General features: G+C 40.2%; 1 protein-coding gene across 12 annotated transcripts in view; it reads left to right on the top strand.

Moving 5' to 3' along the window:
* The window catches only part of FHOD3 (formin homology 2 domain containing 3), a 450,149-nt gene that overhangs the window by 299,928 nt on the left and 127,695 nt on the right, over window positions 1-22,526 (top strand). For all 12 annotated transcript variants that reach the window (XM_080379989.1, XM_080379988.1, XM_080379997.1 and 9 more), the window contains exons 7-8: window positions 12,967-13,078; window positions 20,425-20,519. In XM_080379989.1, the coding sequence (XP_080236115.1) occupies window positions 12,967-13,078; window positions 20,425-20,519 (207 nt within the window). The remainder of the gene's footprint in view (window positions 1-12,966; window positions 13,079-20,424; window positions 20,520-22,526) is intronic.

Below are 22,526 nucleotides of genomic sequence, written 5' to 3'. Positions count from 1 at the left end.
GGACTTCCTTCTATGTAGTTTCTAATCACTCATGGAAATTATATAATAGTGATTTATTCTTACATTTAAAGCCTGTAGTTAGAATTTAAAATGTTTCTGAAAACACGTTAGCCAAATACTTGCTTGAAGGCTTAAAGAAAGGAAATAAGATGCAATGTTACATCTTCTATTTGCCTTTTAAGTTCACATTACTTCAGCTTTCCCATATGTAAAATGTGATGAATCACAGCACGCTTCATAGGACTATTGCATGACTCGATTGATCCTTAAACGCTTTGTATGAAGTAACACATCAGTAATTTACCTTAGTAACAGGTTATCTAATCCCTTCTCTCTTTAAAACCAATTGCCTTTTGTCTTGAGTACAGTGACATTGTGTTATATTAGGTGCCCTCACAAGCCAAGATGTCACTCAGCTGCATAACAAAAGCTAAAATAGTGTGATATGAAGGGGATTTTGGAGAGGGGAGTGAAGATAAAGTCCTGTCTGCAATCAAGTTCACAAAAACTTTTCCTCTCCCAGTTTTTTGGAACTCAGCTAAGGAAATATCAGCTTGGCCCTGCCCAAAGAAAAGAAGTTGCTGAAACTGCCATTCTCTCAAACCTTTCCTGTTGCCAGAGGAAAGCATAATGACCATCTGTTGAGGACAGCGTAGTTCAAGGCTAACATCATACATCAGTGCAGAAGGCTGGTGGGAAGGATCAGCATACAACTCTTCTATCATTGTGAGAAGGAAAAAAAAAAATGGTGCCAAATGGCCTTAGTCATATTTCTCCTATGTAGGCACACACACACCGTTCTTGTAATCAAGTTTTGTTTGCAAATTCATCTATTATGTGGAATTCTAATTCCCTGTGTTTTCATATCTTGTTGCTTATTATCTACTTATCTTCCTATTACCAAAACATGAAATACCACTGTTTACAACTGTTGCTGAACAGATCATCAGGGTAGTGTTCAAGAGAGACAAGTTTATTTTTCATTCATTCTGCTCATCAGAAATACACATTTTATTTGGTAGACACATGACTAGTTCCTAAAGACCCGTCTTGTTTAAACAGTGGGACATACTTTTAAACTACTTTGACCTGTAGACCTTAGGGTCATACATTTGCAGTAACTACCAAAAAATTGCCTAGTCAGACAGTTTCCAGATGCTAAGTTGCATTAGAATGACACTGTACACGTCATGGTATTTTGATTGTTTTTGCATACGGTCAGTTTAGCATGTACCCAACCAAGGTTACGTTATCTAATGAAAGGAACAGACTTTATGAGGCAATCTTGCTCTGTGATCCATTACATGAAAATGCTAGAAAATCCTGGCTATGTATAAAAAAATTCAAGGTGCATGTTTGTAGAAGAAAAAAGAAGGTATCTTCCTTATCAAAAGCTAGTTTAATAGCACATTACATGCTAGCATGAGTTAGCAGAAATTGCTTCTCATGTTACTGAAGTTTCTCTCAAACTAAGTGTTTTATACCTTATCTAAGATAACATAACCATAATCTTTACCCAGACCCAGGAGGCAGGTCTGGATGTACTGTTGGTGTTCATTTGGCTGGAGTCCTAGAAGATACCTAGATATTCAGGACGGGTTAATAAAAGCATCAACAGGTTGAATACAATGAAACTGCACAATTTGAAGAGAGGGAAAAAAAAAAAGGAAATCTTAGTGTAAATCTTTACAAGTGAAGCATAATTCCTGTTCTGGACACAGGCTGATGGCAAATTTCCAGTGAAATATTTTTGGTCTGTGTTTTGCAAGGGAAAAAGCTAAACATTTAATTGAAACCGAACCATTCTGTTTCATCAATTTCTGAAAGAGCAAAAGAGAAAAGTGATCAAAACTGGGGAAGGGAATACCTAATAGGTGTGGTTGTGGCCCTTGACAAGGGTGCAATGACACAGTCTCAAGGGTCACCCGAGACTAAAGAAGTTTGATCCTTTAATGTCCTATAATCTCCAGGTGCTATCCTGTCCTCCTTTGTGAATTAATAATTATATGTAATTTTCACACAATGAACAGTTCTCAAGGGAGAAGCCAAGGGGATTGGTCTGGTTGTAGGGGAGGAAAGCAAGACAAGACTGCTCTCACTTTTTGTTCTGTTCTGCAAAGCTGTGAATGGTCTTCCATTCATCCTATTTTAAAACAAAGAAAAATGAGATTTTAGACTATTTCATGGGATAAGAAACTCACTTCCCCACCTCACAAGAAGATTGTCATTGATATACCAAAAGGGAGAGAGGGGAACGCCCAAAAAACCCTGTAACATCTCTTGTCTCATTCCAGACTGTGCAGTGCTTAGTTTTTGAAACAATGTCTGATTGATGTGGTGATTGCTGCATGAGAAATGCAGCTACATCGTTAGTTCATCACAAATGGCTTAATACAGGGCTGATTTGTACCCCCAATATATTCTTTTAAAGCTCCCACCAGAACTGCTTGTATTAATCTAAGAGCTGCTTTGGCCTATAATAGGCTTTTATTTGTTATATGAATTGCCTGCTTCTGTGTACAGATTTTTTTCATTTTTCCTCCTTCCGCTTCTGGACCATGACTGATGATGTAAATAATCATTTCCAGGCATGAGCCTTCTTTTTTTTCCTGTTGACCAGTCACTAATCACTACTTGCTTATCCCTGTGTTTTGTTGGTAAGCCAGATTAATTTCTTTTTAATGGCCTTCTTTCTCTTCATGTCAGAAATCTCACCACAGATAAATGACAGATACACACCACATATGTAACTGTATGCAGACTGTATAATCATTACCCAGTACATTTACAAAGTTCTGAGAAACTTCATTTATAGAATAGTAAATGCATGCATTTCTCTGCTGTTCCTAGCACTGCATGCTTTGCAGAGAGAAAAGCTTGAAGGAACATTGAGAATTAAAAGGCTGTGGATTAACTGAGAATATTTTAGCATCTTGCGTCTAAACTTATCAGGTATTTCATCTCAGTCTAACTCTTCTTTCTGCAATGTCCATGCCTCCAGTCCTGAGCCTGCAAAAGCACTTGATAACATTTAATTTAACTTATTTAAGCATCCCTATTTGAAGATTTGAATAAAAATGGCTGAATATTAAAATGGAGTCTAGCATTATTTTAATGTAATCCAACTAATAAAAATCCCAATGCTTAAAATATAGAGATGGCATCACACATGTTCTTTCTTGTTCTGGTATACCAGCCCACAGAAACATAGCTTGTTTAATATTTACATCCCTAATGATATAAAATGCCCAGGTGTACACAATAGTACCGAGAGTGGGGTTATTCACATATTTTATGCATACTGTATTTAACTGCTGCTTTCCATGCATCTCAGCTTTGTGATACCTCCACATGCCCTATGCACCGTGACTTGGGCAGTTGTTGCCTCTCTGATAAGAAAGTGGAGGAATCAGCGTGTCTTCACTGCAGCCTAGAAAGCGGCTTTTAAGGCCCCGGCTCATATAAACTCTTTCTCCCTTCTACAGAAGAGTGATTACGATCATTTGAGAGGCTTTTGGGTGTTCTTTAGGTTATTTAGACTTCTAAAATTTTCATCTTTCTGCTTAAGAGAGTCTGCCTTAAAGTTTAGATCAAAATTTAAGCTGACTAGAAACATTTGGCTTGGGTGAAACAGAAGAATCTCATTTTTCTGATCATTCTTACATTCAGGAGCTATGAACAGAAAGGAATTAGATCCTGAATAATTGTCACCCTTTTGTGGAATGAAGTAATTGACCTCAAATGTCAGTTTTGGAGAAGACAGCCAGAGAACAGAACGAACTTGGTTTGTTTCTATGTTCTGTAAAGCATTTGCAAATCCTGGTAATAGGGGTTTCCAGATGTTTTGCCCCCTGTCTTTCCCCTTGCTTTTTTGACACCCCCATGCTGGTATTTTTTTGTCTGGGTTACGTAAACGCTCTGTGCGACACATTTACAAAGCTATTTGCTCTTGCTGTAGATGTTAATGTTCTCTCCTATGTACAGACAGACCTGCATAGTTCTGAGATAGCTGGTCTTTAGTCATCATATCAGAGGTGGGTCTCCCTGCTTGTACACCCAGTGCTGGAGTTCTTGGGTGGCTTTGCCGTGCAGATGTAGGAAAGGCACAGGAAAGGCTACTGGCTGCAGTAGAGACATCCTTGTTACATAAATACAGTTGAATAGCTTGTGAAATACTGAAATTGTTCCACAGGTTCAAGAAAATAAGTATTTATCAGAAAATACTGGAATGTTTTATGTGTCAGTAAAATATGTTTCTAAAAGACTGGCTACAGATATTAAACCTTGGCAAAAAGCTTTTGTATTTCATGCATGCACATACCTGGCACTAACTAGCTGGCTGAGAAATAAGAGCCTCCTTCTGCTTTGTCTACATACTGTTTTAAGGGCTGTAAATACCTTAATTTTTTATGGAAGCTGTGCTATCCAAAGGGATGCCAACATAAGATTATCCAGTAGTCCTTTCTTATCATCATCTGTTTTCAATATTAGACTTCTGATTTCAATCTGATTTCAAGATTAGATATTTCTCTGAGAACAAGGGCAGACATGTTCCAGGTGCATTTTTATCTTCCAGGGGAAGAAAGGAAACAAAGAAATTGTCATGGTTCTGGAAACTGCCACAAATTACAGACACCTTATGCCAGAGCACTAGTAAGATAAGATTGTGTTGTGCAGTTGTTAAGAGACAAACCTTCTTTCATAGAAAACAGACAGCTCTCATTGTCCATATCCAGTAATGCTGAAGTTGAAACACAACCATGTAAACCAACAGTAAAATAGTAAGCTGGTATTAAACAAGTAGATAGAGAAAACAAAAATTTATTCCAGTACATGTGTTATTCTAATATATGTACTAGTCTCTGTATATGTGGAAGTGTGTAGGGGTGTGTATATATATATATCTATATCTGTAGCTTTACCAGGTGCTGAAGGAACTTTGGAACTATTAGCAACAACAAATATAACAGGAAACCAAAGAGCTGGATACAAACTCTAGTTGAATCCCAAATTATAGGTTGGAAATGTTAGAATATATTTTTCATCACTGCTCCTCTATACAGCTTTGGGGTTTTGGGTTTTTTTCCCCCAATTTTATCCTTGCCCATCATGTGAGATTCATCCAGACACATGTAAGCCAAATCTGTGTTTCGGTCTGACTACCCTGTCTGGACAAGAGAGACAGGTTGGGAACAAAAGATACAGAAATATATGGAACATGTAATGTTGTAAGAAGTCCTAGAGGAATCTCAATGCTTTTTTGTTTGTGCACATCTAACTTTGATAGGTAAAGTGAACAGGTCCTGTACTTATTTGTTATGGCCTTGGCAGTAACGTTGCAAGTTCAAGGTGAATGCTGTTAGGAGTAAATTTTCTCATGGCAGATTTTAACTGGCACTTTTTGTATGTGTTTCTTTTCTGCCTTTTCATTTGCCTGTGATTCTTCCTTGAAAATTACCTTTTAAGTGTACCGAGTTCTGGTAACTCTTCTTAAAAATCAGTGAAAATTACAGATGTTTATTTTAGCATCACACTATTTAATTCTGTATATCATTCTGAATAAGAGAAGATGATTTTGAACACCAGTTGGTAGTGTGCCCTTGTTTGAAAGAAGGCCAGATCCATCTGGGGCTAGGTTGGCGAGACTGTAGCCACCAAGTTGGAGGAAATGTCTTTCCCCATTTGGTGCTGATAAGACTGCATCAGGAGTTCAGGGGTCCTGTTTTGGGCTCCTCAGTGTGAGACAGATATTTATGTACTGGAGTGAGTCCAGCAGGGGTTCACCACTGTGGTTAGGTGGGTAGAGCACATGGTATGTAAGGAAGAGGGAACTGGGTTTCTTCACATAAGATAAGAAGGAAAGTGATATTAGGTCCATTCCAACTTAAATTATTCTAACATTCTCTCAAGCTCAATATTAATGTTTTCTTTCCCTTGCTTACTGCAAAAGAAAATAATGTAATACTATATTTGATATTATAATATATTGCTGTATACTTTATATATTTGTTACATATTATAAATACTGTTATTAATTATATACGATATAGATTACATATTTTATTTAAAAATATATATGTAGAAAAAATCTTCCATTCCAGAAAGGTCTTTCCTCCTTTTGTGAAGAGGAGGTGGTTTAATCCCCTTGTGAAACATGAGACTGAACTGCATTGCAAGTGCTGGCAGAATGCCAGCAGGCTCTTCCTGGAGCATGAGATCTGAAGTTTGGGGTTTATTTGCACCCCACAAGAAAGAAGGGGGTTGGCTTTCCTGTGCATCTCTCACCAGCAGGCTGGACGCTGGTTGCACTGCATGCTTCCTTAGCTGCAGCTCTGCCAGGCTGTGTTGTATCAACAGAATGAATATGGCCTATGACAGGGGTCCTCAAACTGTTTAACCAGGGGCCGGCGCGCGGATGCAGTGGCAGGCAGCCATCTGCGGCTGCTTGGTTTCCCCCCCCCAACCCCCGGCGGGGGGGTCTGTAAATACCAGGGGGCGGATTGAGGACCCTGGGGGGCCGTATCCAGCCCACGGGCCGTAGTTTGAGGACCCATGGCCTATGAGGATTCGGCCATAGTGAATCTTTAGTTAAAAATCCAATACCTATTTCTCCATTAAATTTGGATAGAGTAAATCCAAGGCAACTGCATTGCCCTGAGTGAAATATTACGTTGTTACGCAATTTTGGTTTGGTTTTCTTCCTTAAAAAAAAAAGAAAAGAATCCTAAATTTTTAAATCTGAACTTTGCAAATATTTCTTTGGTCTTTAAGTTAATGAATTTTCTGACAATGTGCCTTGTAAAGGCTCAAGCCTTTCCTGGCAAGTGGTTAACAACTGGGACAATCTCTTCCATGAGGCATGAGTTTTGCAGCCTGTTGTGTGGTCTCTTTGGCTGGGTCTGTAACACATTTCCGATTGTCTAAGTATAAAGAGATAAAAAAGAAAGGGATTGCCAAACTCCACCATATAACATTGAACGAGTCACAGGGAAAGGATTTGTAATTTTTCTTCTTCCTTTTACATAGTTGGCTACATCTTATCTTTAGCCAGAAGATGCTAACATCATTTCCTCTATATAAATTAGCTCACACGTGATACAAAACACAATATGACTTTCTTTTCTGACTTAATAAACATTTTGATACATCATTGTTTTGACGTTCAAGAATCCTGATTTAATCTCTGGACTGTTAAAACATCACTTTTGTGAGATGTGTTTGTTGCTTCAGTGAGCTTTCTTTTACCTGAGGGTACTGAGGGAGCTGGCAGAGCAGCTCGCCAAGCCACTCTCCATCATTTATCAACAGTCCTGGCCAACGGGTGAGTTCCCAGTTGACTGGAGGTCAGCCAATGTGACAGCCATCTACAAGAAAGGCAGGAAGGAGGATCCAGGGAACTACATGCCAGTCAGCCTGACATCGGTGCTAGGGAAAGTTATGGAGCAGATCATCCTGAGCATTATCATGCAGCACATGCAGGACAATGGGGGGATCAGGCCCAGCCAGCATGGGGTTATAAAAGGCAGGTCATTCCTGACAAACCTGATCTCCTTCAACAACAAGTGGAACCGCCTAGTGGATGAGAGAAAGGCTGTGTATGTTGTCTGCCTGTACTTTACTAAAGCCTTTGGCACTATCTCCCTCAGCATTCTCCTGGAGAAGCGTGGCTTGGATGGTTATACTCTATGCTGGGTTAAAATGTGGCTGACTGGCAAATGGAGTTACATGCACCTGGCAGCAGGTCACAAATGGTGTTCCCCAGGGCTCATTGTTGGGGCCAGTCCTGTTTAATATCTTTATCAACAATCTGGAAAAGGGGATTGAGTACATCCTCTGTAAGTTTGCAGATGACACCAAGTTGGGCAGGAGTGTTGATCTCCTTGAAGGCAGGAAGGCTCTGCAGAGGGATCTGGACAGGCTGGGCTGATGGGCCAAGGCCAATTACATAAGGTTCTGCAAGAAGAAGTGTTGGGTCCTGCACTTGGGTCACAACCACCCCACGCAGCGCTACAGGCCTGGGGAAGAGCGGCTGCAAAGCTGCCTGGTGGGGAAGGACCTGGGGGTGCTGGCTGATGGCTGGCTGAACATGGGCCAGCAGTGTGCCCAGGGGGCCAAGGCAGCCAACAGCACCCTGGCTTGTATCTGAAACAGTGTGGCCAGCAGGACCAGGGCCGTCATCGCCCCCCTGCACTCAGCGCTGGTGAGGCCGCACCTCAAATCCTGTGTTCAGTTTTGGGCCCCTCACTGCAGGAGGGATGCAGAGGTGCTGGAGCGTGTCCAGAGATGGGCAATGGAGCTGGTGAAGGGTCTGGAGCACGAGTCTGATGAGGAGCAGCTGAGGGAACTGGGGTGGTTTAGTCTGCAGAAAGAGGCACCTCAGGAGGCACCTTGTCACCCTGTACAAGTACCTGAAAGGAGGTTGTAGTAAGGTGGGTGTCAGTCTCTTCTCCCAGATAGCAAGTGACAGAAAAGGAAACAGCCTTAGGTTATTCCAGGAGAAGTTTAGACTGATTATTAGGAAATAATTCTTCCCTGAAAGGGTGGTGAAGCATGGGAACAGGCTGCCCAGGGAGGCAGTGGGATCACCATCCCTGGAGGTGTTTGAGAAACACGTTGATGCAGTGTTTAGGGACATGGTTTAGTGGGGGACTTGGCAGTTCTGGGTTAACGGTTGGATATGATGATCTCAAAGGTCTTTACCTTCCAAAATGATTCTATGATTCTATGTTTCTTTTTGAACTAACTGGTAGTATTTAGGATGGAAATTCAGAATTCATTGCAACAGCCAAGGTTTGCAAAGTAATGATACCAGGACTTTTTTTCAGCTAACACAGCATATGTCTACCCCTTTTATTGCTCTCTGACATGTAGTCCTGCATGAAGTAATAGTGATTGCCCTATGGATTTTAACAGAACTGTGACTGTAAAGATGATTCAGAAAGTGGTTGTGCCTGTCTTCAATATTAAATGAGAGCCCAGTAAGTCCCAGAAACAGCCTTAAAAGCCTTCATGAAGTTTTTAACAGTGTTTCAAATGAATAGTGATTCATCTGCTGGTGAATGAAATGTGAAACCTGTTTCTATTGCTGCCATTGCTGTGCCATCTGGGTACATCATGTGGAATAATACAATACCAGTAACTGGAAGAAATTCCCCTGACTTCACAAAGGAAAGCAAGAAAGTCGATGAATTCTACTCTTTTTTTTTTTTTTCCTGTTAAGCAACCTCCCACTTTTGAGATTTACAGTTATTTTTCTTGCAGTGTAGCTGTCTACTATTTAAATAATTGAAAAGGCATGCTCTGCAAACGCATTTTATAATTCACTCATGAAGATAAGTGAGGATCTCCCACTTTGACAGTCATCATAGTTAACCACAAATGGAAATTTTCTGAATAGCTCTGGTATTTTGGAAGTTGAGAAATGGTCATTCTTGGTCTTGGTTGAAACCCTTCCCCTTGTGATACCTGACACTTAACGTGTCAGCAGCAGCATGCATGAGCTGCTACAGGCACGTCAGGCCCACAGGTCATAATGAAGGGATAATTTAACAGCTGGAACATCATATTAGAGGCCATGTAAGGAAACAGACCATGCTTCACATTGGTCTTGGCAGCAAGTGTCCATGGAACAGACTTTTCAGAGACTTCTTGGTGCCATGGTGGATAATTAGAGTTCATTTTTGTGTCAGTATGTCAGGCTTTGCATTGTCATTGTGTCGGGGGGTGACAGGTAATCAGATGTCTTGGAGAGGCTTTGGCTGGCTGACGACTTCACTTTTCTAAGGGGCATTTCACTGCTTGATGATTGCCTGCTTCTGTCAAGAAGCACTATTAAAGCAGTATTAAAAAGCTCATTGGAAGATGTGTGCAAAGGTTGTGTGGGTCACAGGTAGCTAGCAAGTCCCCAGTGTAGGCATTGTGCAGCTTAGTCTAGGACTGCAGTATTTTGGTTTTGTACTTGCCCGAGGTGTCCAAAGCAGCGTGCAGGCTTAAAAGTGCCCTCAGGGATCTCAAACACCATTTTCTATCCAGGAGGAAATAGCATGTTTTAAATGCAGTTCTCAAAAGTAGTGGCTGTGCTGACTACCAGCAGAAAGCTGCCATGGTATGTATGTACCTTCACCTACAGAGTCCTCCACTTCTCAGGGCTGATCGGCTGTTTTATGAGGAGCTGGAAAAGCCCAGCAAATGTACAGGTTGAACTTACAATGTCACTCTACTAGTTAAACGACAAGCAAAACATAGCTTTTCTCATCATGCCTTTTCTCCGGTTCTGCTTCTGGGTGGCATTTATTCCTTACATTGTCATCTGTTAGCCTGTTAGGCACAGGAGGCTGGCACCTACAGACAGCACCTGAATATTCAGCTGGCTTGAGCCCTGGTCTGGTGCAACTGTAATGGGCTGCCCTGAGGCTTCACAGTATTTGCAGCGTACAAGGCACATAGGGACCAGCTCCTTCTTACAACATCTGCCATAGCCAGCAGGCAAAATTTGAAGCAAAGGTGTTGCTCTAACTTCTTTCTGGAAGACAAAGAGATTTGCAAAAATAGACATAAACCCAGTGTGTCCCCCACTGACTGCTGTCAAATGCAAACATATGGGAATTTTGCCATGGAGTAATTTTGTGTAAATGTGTCCCATTGTCACCATGTCACCAAGCCTTGAGGTTTTAAGAGCCTTCAAAAGTAATATCCAAGATTTCTTTTCTAGGAGCAGGGTCCTGATCAGATTAGTAGGTAGTATGCAAGTGGTTGTCTGGGAAGTATGTTAATGCTAGAATTGTTTACAGTAATCTGGTTACTCCTATTTTACAAAGTAACTTTACAAAACAGGTGGAGACTTGTTGGAAATTCTTTCAATATGTCTATTAAACAATTGAACTTGATTGCTAAGGGAAATGCCATCACAGAGCAGAAGCAGCAAGGTATTGGCCTGACAGGCAAATACACAGATGTCCAGTGCAATCATGGGAAAGTACTTTGTTGGTGTGTCATCAGATTTCAGTTTCCTTTAATTTGACTACCCCATGTATCTATGCAGTATCATTGCAGCAGTACATCTGCAAACTGGGCTAGCCAGGCATCTTAAGGCACCTTTTCAGGTTTGTCACCGGGGTTTCATGGCTGTCAGCCCTGAAAGTAACTGATTCAGTGACACATCAAGTATGAAAGTGTCTAGATTCAACAACAGAAAAGTTGGCGTTGCTAGTAGTATCATTGCAGCGCATTAAGCTCAGTTCAGCACAAGTGGCTAAAACCAGAGAAGCTAGGGAAATACCCAAGGTCACTGTTCACACTAAACTCTGTGTTTATAGCAGCAAGCTGCATTTTAGCTCATGACCTTGAAGTGAGCTCTGGTACGCCACTCTGTGAGTGGCAATGCAAATGCAGTAGCTTGAGTCTATGCCTGTTGCACTTCTGTCTTTTTTAGACACAGTCACTGTCTCTGCATGAAATCCATGAAATGATTAATAGTGATGCTTTGCCTTTTAGGTGAGTTGTGTTGAGAGGATGTGAAATAATGAGGGAATGGAAATGAGCTAATAATGAGGGGAAAAAAATAATATATATATCTCCCTGAAACAGTTTAGTAATACAGTATAAGGGTGTTTTTTCCTTTCCCCCAGGGTGAGGCATTTTAGTGTACAGGCAGTTATGTTTCTGAGTGCCTACCAACTTAATGTAGTGAGACAAAGACAAGGATTTTCTAGAGCATGGCTTATCTCCGGCTATGAATACATAGCCTGTATTCATCCTAAAGTAGATTTAAAAATCTGGCAAAGGAGAGAGTAATGACCATGTAACTGTAGCTGTCTTGTTAAAAATCTTATACATTGTCGGACAGATTTTTTGAACAACGAGGTAGTAGAAAAATAGAGTAAACTTACAAATACCTCTTTTTTCTGGAGCTTGATTCAATCACAGTAGGTTGGAAATCGTGTTTCTGGGACCAACAGTGTATCACCTTTTATTTAGCTTTAAATCCATAATTTAGGTTGAGGCTGTAGCAGGTTTTGTCTAGAATAAGTTCTCCTAGCAAAAGCCCTCTCAGCTGGGCATGTAGAACCCTGTCTATTAAAAAATCCCTCTCTTTTACATCTCCTTTTATTAAAAACACCAAATGTTCCCTTAAGTAAAGGTTTTTTACATACATGATCATGCCAAGCACGTCCCTAAAAATTTTTACTCAGTGCTGTGAAAATTATCTAATAGTCAAATGATCTTCTCTGGAAATGGGAGATCTGTGATGAAACTGATAGACTTAGGTTATTGATTTCCAGTAGGTCTGTATTACCCATGTTGAGTCTTTGCTGAACAAACACTCCTGGAGATGTGCAAAAAACTGAGTTTGAAAATGTGCAGGCAGAATACTCAGTTCCCGTAAATCACACATTTCCTGACAGGGTGGGGCAGATGGCAATTAAACACACTTTCTCCCAAGTTGTGTTAAATAGTGAAGATTGATCTATTTAATAATTTAAGAATTAAATAGTAACATTATAAAAAAAAGAAAGCATAAGGAGAAAGTCATTCCATCATACGGCAATTTGACAGCATTAGAAGCTCATAGTGAAAGGGGGAAATAAATGTGTTGAGAAGTAGAGGAATATATGCATTCCTAGCTCAGTAGGTTCTGTGTACATCAGGCTTTGTACAGCAATGTTGGGGATATTTGTAGGTGCATGCATAGGTGGCATGTTCAACCTTTTATTACATGTGGCAGCACTAAGCTTTCAGTTGGATTAATTGACTATTGAGACTTCCCTAGGAGAGCACTGTCTGGTGAACAGAATTTTCAACCAGCTGACTACCTTTCATTTTTTTGGTCCTGGCACAGCTTAAGCTCTTCCATTCATGTATTATTACCAGATCTGGATCGCTATGCTTGCATCTTGCCCAGTGTCATTTAGCACATCTGTAAATGCTGTGGTTTGCTGAATGACAAGTTGCACTGTTTTCTTTCAGTTCCGCCTGGTGGTAAAGACAGCACTGAAGCTGCTGCTGGTGTTTGTGGAGTACACAGAAACCAACGCACCACTTTTGATCCAGGCAGTATCTACCGTTGATGAAAAGAGAGGTGAGTAGCCTTATCTGAGGGGTGCAAAATCCCAGCACCACTGAGATCAGGGTGGCATTTCCATCACTGATTTTCAGTGGTTCTAGATTTGCTGTCATGATGCCTGCTTTGTGTGCCATACCCTTCATTTCCTGAGCAAAAGCATATTTTATGTATTCATGCAATTTAAGATTGTTTTGAGGAAAGCATTTTAGTGGGAAAGTGATGAGTGAAAAGCTGAGGAACTTCAACTGTCTTCCTGGGCAACACAGTCATTTTTCCTTCCCTGCACCCATGCACAAAGTAAGCCTCTTTGCATCTTCCAACTTTGGAGGCTCCTTTGGACCAGGCTGCCTTTCCACTTCCTTCTGAGAAGCAGCACTCTGATTTAGAAGAGAAAATGATATCTAATCAGTGTAATCCCTTTGAAGAAAAAGACGAGGTCAGGAATAGTACAGGCTTTATAGTAAAAGCAAAACCATCTGTTGTTACGTTAAAATAAAGCCCTTGAGCAGATATTATACTAAAAAATCTGTTGCCCTTCAGGCTCATGAAAAATACTTGAATATGTATACTGTATTTTTTACAAATAAATAGAACAAAAATGGTTATTTCTTGTTCTTCCCACAAAGCCATTGCTAAGCTCCCAGGGCATTGTCTTTTGATGCAAAACATTCCTTTGCCTCAAGGAGACTTTTTGAGGTTGGGAGGGCCATTGTTGTGGTCTCAAACACATGGAGGTTGAAAGCAAGATCCCCTCTGTGGAGTAACTGCCTCCATGCTGAACTTGTCTGAGTGACTTGATATACTTAAAGTGAAACAAAAATCATTGGGAGATGGGGAGAAAGGTGGTGCCAGAAATAGGAGAAAGTAGCCAGATTTTGCTTTGAGCTAGCAGAATGAGTGTGTGGAAAAGACAAAAAAACCCCAAATTTTCTCTTATGGCAGGGGAGCAGGCAGGGGCAATTCAGACGCAGTATAACGCTTCAAATGCTGGACTCTTCGGGTTGGCTGTCTGTTTTGAATTAAAACCAATAAACCTTACAATGCCATAAGCAGAAGTGTAATTACAATATTACTGTAATTCTGAGCACTATGAATTATTTTTACAGCCATTCTTAGCCTTTCCTCAGCTCTCTGAACTCACTGGTATTCTCAACATGTTCAAATTGTCATCTGTTCACATGCTAGTAAACCTCATTAAAAAAAAAAAGAGGAAGAAAGGAGGACCCTAAACACAATACCATGTGCTCTATATTCCTGTTTCTATCTGTAGAACAGCCTTAAGCAAACGTTTACATGCCTCAAAGAAATAAGAAAACTTAAGTAACCATGTGAAAAATGTGATGTATTTACTTAGATGGATATGTGTTAGGAGCATGAGGAGAGGGTTTATGGGAATTCTAATACCTGTGGGTTGGTGGATTGTCTCATAAACTCTTTGCAAATAACTTAGCCCCAAATATCCAGTTTTCCTTTCTTTCTTTCTTGTTTTAATATTAATGAGTTGCACTTAGGTACAAAAGAGATTTTTCCCCCTTGTTTTATATTTAGGCCCTTTTTTAGGTCATCAAAGTCATACAATCATAGAATTGTTTAGATTGGAAAAGACCTTTGAGATCATCAGGTCCAACCATTAACCCAGGACTACCAAGTCTACCACTAAACCATGTCCCTAAGCACCACATCGTTTTTCAAACACCTCCAGGGATGGTGATTCCACTACCTCCCTGGGCAGCCTGTTCCCATGCTTCACCACCCTTTCAGGGAAGAATTATTTCCTAATAATCAGTCTAAACTTCCCCTGGAGTAACCTAAGGCTGTTTCCTCTTCTCCTGTCACTTGTTATCTGGGAGAAGAGTCTGACGCCCACCTTACCTCCTTTCAGGTACTTGTAGAGAGCAATAAGATCCCCCCGCTGCCTCTCTTTTTGCAGACTAAACCACCCCAGTTTCCTCAGCTGCTCCTCATAAGACTTGTGCTCCAAACTCTTCACCAGCCTTGTTGCCTTTCTCTAGACACAATCCAGCACCTCTACATCCCTCTTGAAGTTGTCCTGCTGGCCACACTGTTTCAGATACAAGCCAGGGTGCTGTTGGCCTTCTTGGCCACCCGGGCACACTGCTGGCCCATGTTCAGCCAGCCATCAGCCAGCACCCCCAGGTCCTTTCCCACCAGGCAGCTTTCCAGCCGCTCTTCCCCAGGCCTGTAGCGCTGTGTGGGGTGGTTGTGACCCAAGTGCAGGACCCAGCACTGAGCCTTGTTGAACCTAATGGGTTCAACCTGTCCAGATCCCTCTGCAGAGCCTTCCTGCCCTCCAGCAGATCAACTCTCCTGCCCAACTTGGTGTCATCTGCGAACTTACAGAGGATGTACTCAATCCCCTTTTCCAGATTGTTGATAAAGATATTGAACAGGACTGGCCCCAACACTGAGCCCTGGGGAATACCACTTCTAACTGGCTGCAAACTGGACGTTGCTCCATTTACTACCTACCATTCCTTGGGCCCAGCCATGCAGCCGTTTTTTTTACCCAGTGTAGAGTACCCCCATCCAAGCCACAAGCAGCCAGTTTCTCCAGGAGAATGGTATGGATGACATTGTCAAAAGCTTTATTAAAGCCCTTTACTTTTAGCTGTGGATGTGCTATGTTTTAATTTATCTACTGAAATTAGTGGGTTATAACTGAGGGGTACCTGCCTTTAATGACTGAATTAACAGTACAGAAATAATACAGAGGGAGAAAAATCAATGTGCCTTTTCTTGAAATGTTGTCATTAATCTTGCAGTATATAATTAAGTTTAGCACTGCTTTGAAAAAAAAGTCAAATGTTTCATGTACATACAAGGTGATGAGACATGACAGACTTTCTCAATATGCATACCACACATTGTTAACATATAGAACGCCATATTAACTCAGCCTGGATTCAAAGCAATCCAATCTGTGGTTCCTATGTGAAAATGCATGCATATGCAAACTGAAGCGCAGAAATCCACAAAATGCTGGCTTTACTCTCAGATATAAGCAGACTATAGATGAATAACTGCATGACCCTCATCATATAGGAAGTTGCTCCTACATATACTTCCACGTAGCTCCCCCTTCCCCCTGCCTTTTCTTGTTTCAGAGCCCCAGAAAATTTGATCTCTTTTTGTTTAAGCATACCAGGACTGTGCAGGCTCTGGAAAGGGATGCTGGCATTGCACTCTGCTGGCTGGGGCTGCTTTATCATGAGCAAGCATTTTTTAGGACAGAGATTAAAGCCCTGTGACTGACTGGACGTTGTCACATACTATTAGTGAATTGTTTCTACTATCTGACTTGTTATGTTGTTTGTAAATGGCCCCGCATTATGATTTCTCTGCTTTCTGTGCCATTTTACACATAGCTAGATATCCACTAAGTCAGTGGCCATACTGTAGGTATAATGGAAGGCTGTATGTTCACTGATATTTAAATAGTCAGGAGTACAAGCTGTTGAGACCTTTCCAAAAGTATTACTGTCTTTCCATCCGATGGCTACTATAGACATGCACTCTGCCACAGGATGGAAAGGCAGTAATACTTTTGGAAAGGCCTCAACAGCTTGTGCTCCTAACTATTTAAATTGGTGGCGGTCCTCATGTATGGTTCTGGCCTGAAGCAAAGGTTTTCATGCTTCATATATACTGTGCATGTCCTGCGTAGTTGTGACATCAAGATTTCGTGTAAGACATTAATGACAGCATTAAATTAAATATGTAAAAATATTTTAAGGGGGAACTGAGAAAAGGCTGAGACTTATAACATTGGGCAACGTTATTGAATAAATAGATGGCCCTGATTTAATATAGGCTCGATTGTTGCAACCCCACAGTTCTCCACCTCTTTATGCACTATGTGTGACTACTTGGAGTGTTGTAAGTAGCATCACAGTTGAGGCTCCAGCCTTCCTGTCAGAGTAGCCATGATAATGAGCTGTGACGAGTGAGAAGCTTGTGAAAGGCAGCTGAGCAGTTCTTATTTTACCCATTAGAAGGCAGGAGAACACACACAAAACTCAGCCTCTGCTCTTTTACTTCAGTGAACATGTTTCATCACTCCCATCAATTTTGCCACAAGTCCTGCATGGAAGTCACAGCCTTATGGGAACATCCTAGTCTGCTCCCAGACGAATCACTGGGATACTACATCATCATTCCTTTACATCATCATTCTTCTGCATTGCAATCAGGTGGAGGAGACAAAGAATTCTCACAAAGTAAACCTTTTTGAGAATTGGCAAGTGTAAATGATTACACTTACTCTTTCTAAAAATAGACTAGGTAATATACAAATACTAAATGGATTTATTTTATTTTTACTAGAAATACATATGCATTGCCAAACCTAGATTTGAGTTTAAATTTTTCAGGATTTGTTATATTCTGACCATTACATAGAAAATGAAAGCTGTAGATTTTACTTCTGCATAATAGTCTCCTCAAAGGTTCCTCTCCATCTTTAAATGGAGAGTTTTTAATATTCTCCACAATACAAATAGTCTTTTAAAGGAAAAGGGAAAATACACATTATCTTTTTCATAGCTTTTGTATGAGTGTCATTGTTTTACTACAGCAGCCGATGAGTTTAGAAAAGTCAACATTTTTTTAGTATATGATTTTACCAGGTATCTTTCACAAAATTTTTTCTATGCAGCTTGAAAGGAGAAGTTGAATTGGTTTCTATCATGTTATCATTACAAAGATATTGCCTTGAAAATTATTTTTTTATGTAGACTCCAGCCTGTGGTCTCATCCTTAAGTGGTGACAATCCAGGAACAATATATTTGGAAATCCAAGCTCAGGGCATGAGAGTGGATGAGAGCACACACCTGCTCTAGAACTGCCTACATCCCATGCTGTTCGGATCATAGGTTGGACACTGTAGGCTCTCATTATATATTAGCAAGGAATATAGTAATGCACTAAGTCAACGGTGCGACTTCCACACCAGAATTGCCTTGTCCCCAGGTGGGAAGGTGCCCTTATGGCTATTTCCACATTTAACCCTTGGCTGTTCATCTTGAGATCATGAGGAAAATAGCATTTGAAAAGAAAGGTTTAATCTGGTACAAATTGGAGTAGCTCTATCAGTCATTGACAGTAGTGCCTCCTCCTGATATTAGTCAGGGAATAGATGGAGAATCTCAAATTTAAGGCTAGATTTTGGAAATTGCTTACGTTTAGTAGCAGCACCTTATTTAAAGCTTTTGAAAGATGGATGAGCTATTACAGGGCTGCCTTACTAGTAAGGGTGTCTGGTTAACAATTTTAAAAAATTATATTCTGAAATAAAGAAGCAGCAGGGGTAGAAGAAAATCATATATCATCCTTTCAAGAAAACAGAATAGTGATCATGAAATATTCTTTTATGATAATGTTGAAGTAATTGAGACATTCAGGAAAAAAATTAAACACCAGGACGCTGTCTTTAAAAAAACAGAACAGGATTCTTCCAATAAGAATAAAACCTGCCTGCAAAATAATGAATGACTCTCACTGAATAATGAAATGGATTAAATAATTAATTTTCTGTGTTGTTGTTAACTCACTTTTTTCCAAATGCCATTGTAATAAGTCAGACTTGCATAGTTTCCCCATTTTCTTTCTCTTTCTTATTTTCTTCCATTTGTATTTTTCACTGGAAACCACAGCAAGACATTTTTGTAGTAAGGATATCATTCCTGCCGATCATATATCATTTGTGAGCCGAGCGAATTTGTTCCACATGTCTTTTGAACATGTACTGCACAAAATGTCTGGTGATGCAGAGAATCTAGTAAGGAGGGTCTAATGCTTTTTCATTACAGCCATGTATTTGAATTAGTATTTAATTAGTAATGCACATAAATACACCTGGAGAGCTAAGACTGAACACCTACCCACCTTACCCCACCCCTTTGATTTTGCTTCATATAAGGAGGCTCTGATTTATTATTCAGTAGTAAAGATCAGAGACTGTCTCAAAAAGAGGGGGAGAGAAACCAGGAGAAACACTGCTGTCTGTGCATTCATTAATAGACAGGCTTTTCCACACCGTGGACTGCCATTGCCTTGAAAATGGACATCCTTGCTTAGCAGAGATTTTAATTCGGTGTAGCAGGATATATATATAATATCAGCAGGCATAAACAAGGGCTGTTATCACTGTGACAGAAATGCAGAGTCTCTGATCAGTCAGCAACAGGTGGCTATGATGAAATATTTGCATTTTACTGCTAATTATACTCAAACTATCATCATCCCTACAGTGTCTAGGGGATGTGGGCTGGTGGAATACTCTGCATGTTTTCCTTCATGAAATTCAACGGCTCTTGGAGTAATACTTGTGTAGTTGAATTGAGTATCTCTAAGTTAGGTCTAGCTTTTTGCTTTGTCCTTCTCACCTTTAACTTTACTCCAAACAAAACACTGAATTATAGCCTTTCACTATTGAGTTTGGTTTCCTAGATAAAATAGTTACATGGGGGTTTTCTTTAGTAAATGCAACTATCTGCCTTTTAGTCAAATTAAGTAAGATGGTTTTACAAGGTACCTTCCACACAGGAGCTTATCTTGAGTCTGACTGACATTGCCTGTCTGACATTTTTGGCATGGTAACTCACTAAGCCACTTGGTTTTGGGCATTGAAGAATAATGCAACTGCAAATCAATATGCAAATCAAGCAAATACATCATAACTAGAAGCACAAATTTTGACCTTACTTAGTGGACAAACGAGAGAAACATATCTAAAGTTCTGTAGAGGGGATTCTTATTAAAATAATTTTAATAGGAATCACAGCACAAATCTTTTCCCCTCATTGGTCATTTCTTTTATCCAAGACACACAGCCTGTAATTTTAGAGAACAGTGTTCCTCTGCCACACTGTTTTGTTAGCAGGACTTATCTTAATGCAGCATAACTCAGTAATAGCACTAGGAACGTGAACAACAGGTGCACTGAAAGTGTAGCGTATAGGATTTTATTGAAGATTTATCTAGGCCTGTATGAATCTGTGGTAGGTGGGCTAAAATTCCTCCCACCTGATTTTTAGATGTTGGTGTCAATCACACTGGGCTAACAGAGCTACCTTCATCACCAAGGGAGAGAAATTGGTACCTTTGGGGAAAGTCCATCTGGCATATTTTAGACCCCTGCATTAAGATGTACTGTAGCTTTCACTGTCTGCATTGACTTTACTTTCTGTGAAGCAGGAAAGACTGTAGAGGAAGCTGCATTTTTCCAGCTTGATCTTCCACCTGGCCATATATCCCAACTTGTGCTGCTTTTTGGATGAATGTTGATGCTATAGCTTTTGGGTTTGATCACTGTCACCAATGATTTCTGCTTTTCCTCTAGGAGCCAAGCCGTGGTCCAACATCATGGAGATCCTAGAGGAGAAGGATGGCGTTGATACTGAACTACTGGTTTATGCAATGACCTTGGTTAACAAGGTTTGTTTACTTTGCTAGCATAACTGATGGAGATAATGTTAGTATTTTCAATTGCATAATGATCTTCCCTGTTGGGAATATATGACAAAGGAGACGTGTCCCAGAGAAGTTGCAGGAAAAGCTGCACAAGTTGCAGGATCAATCAGCACACTTGTTACTTGTGCTGCCGTCACTCAGAGGCAGCAGCTGGGAGTGGAATTACTGTTTTTCTAGTTGCTGTATGGATGTGTTATGACATGGCTCTTCTCCTGACATGGACAATGCAGTGCAAAACAAAATTCAACGAACTCAGTATATTATCGAAGGGGAGAAAGAAAGCAAGTGCTGGCAAAAAGATCACATGCTCACAAAGGCTTGCATTGTGCACAATTTTCTAGTTTAGATAATTTAATAAGGTTTTTTACTGCAAACCAAATATGATGAATTTAACAGGTCTGAGTGCTCATAAAAGTGTTTCTGCTTTAAAAAAAAAAAAAAGAGGTTACATTTTTTCTTCTTTCTTTACATTTTCTGGTGTCGTGTATTATAAGTATAGTTTTGCAGTAAAATCAAATGTTTTCCCAAGTACTTGTGCTATGAGGAGGTAGAAAGTGAAAGGCCCGTAGAAGTTAGAAATTCTTAAGTGTAAGTTCTTCAAAAATTAACATCTGGTCCTAAACAAGTCCTAGGGTGACTAAAATTAAAAATGGATATTTTTTAAGAGCACAGAAGCTCAACCCTACTACTAGCAAATCAAAATAGCTGTGTGTTTTATGCTTAAACTGCATAGGCAAGAGTATTACAGACTACTATTATTGTTCATTATATTCGTTTAAAGATCCTGAGTTTATTAGTAGAGATCATAAATCAAGCTGCCAGCTTATTGTGCTCATGGCTACATGGCTGGGGCTGTGGTTTGCTCTGGTAGTTTTTTCAATAAAATGATTTCTTAATAGCAGATATTGTCCAGCAAAGATGCCCGAGAGGGAAAACCCCCTCCTGGCAATGTCACTGACGTTACTGTACTTAGTCACCCTTTCTACTGCTTACATGGTAGTAAGGACCCTCTTGAATTCAAAAGACCACCTTATCTCACTGACGTATTCTTTCTGAAAGGCATCACCAGCTTTATATGCTTCTGTCTGTAGGTGCTGTTAAATCCCAGGTGACTAGTTTTTAACATTTTGTTTTACACCTTGTTGTTTTGCATACCGGTTCCTCTTTCTGAGATAATTCTCTTCATTATCCACACAGTTGTAAGCTACTTGGTGTTTGACTTCTTCCAAAATTTTGTTCTCTGTTGACTTTTATTATCCTATAGTTGATTCCTTTCATCTGAGCTTTTCACTACATTTAAAGCTATTTTGGGGAGGAGGCAGTTTTTTAAAAGCACACAAAAAGAAAAAGCATCTCGCAGTCAAAGGAGCAAGGCAGTTATGAAGATCAAGGAAGACAGGAATCCCACAATGCCACACTTATAATTATGATCTGGCTTATGGACAGCCTTATGATGTTTTTAATGGGATTTTTTTCATGATTATAGAGAAAACAGCAAGCAGCATGTCACAGTTGTAATTTTTCCCCCCCGGCAGAGAATACAAAGAAGGCTTAGATGGTTTCAGCTTCTCCAAGCAAGGAAATGTCAGTGTTCAGTGTAGTCAGAGTCCTTATGAGGGATTTGCCTTGAGGAAGCATACTTCTACTCCTTTTCCTTTCTCCATGTACATGTTTATGGACTGTTTTCTTTCCTGCTCAAGAGCAGAAAACACCTGGCCAGACATAAGTATTGCTCTAATCTTTTTATCCTCTTCCTATCTTTTGTTGATGCTTAACCAATTTACTTATGCTAAAATTTAACCCTCTTAATTTGGGGAGATTTAGACATTAATGAATCTCTTACATGAGACTGATCCCAATGCAGATACTCTTCTGGTTATGTGTAGTTCCAGTATAACCTTTGTTTATCATCCTTTTGTTAGCTCCTGTGATCTGTTAGATCTTATTGTAATCTCTGCTTCCTTCATTTTT

Source organism: Falco punctatus (assembly GCF_963210335.1).
Source record: "Falco punctatus genome assembly, chromosome: 3".
Lineage (NCBI taxonomy): Eukaryota > Metazoa > Chordata > Aves > Falconiformes > Falconidae > Falco > Falco punctatus.
This window is presented reverse-complemented; position numbering and strand designations above follow the sequence as displayed.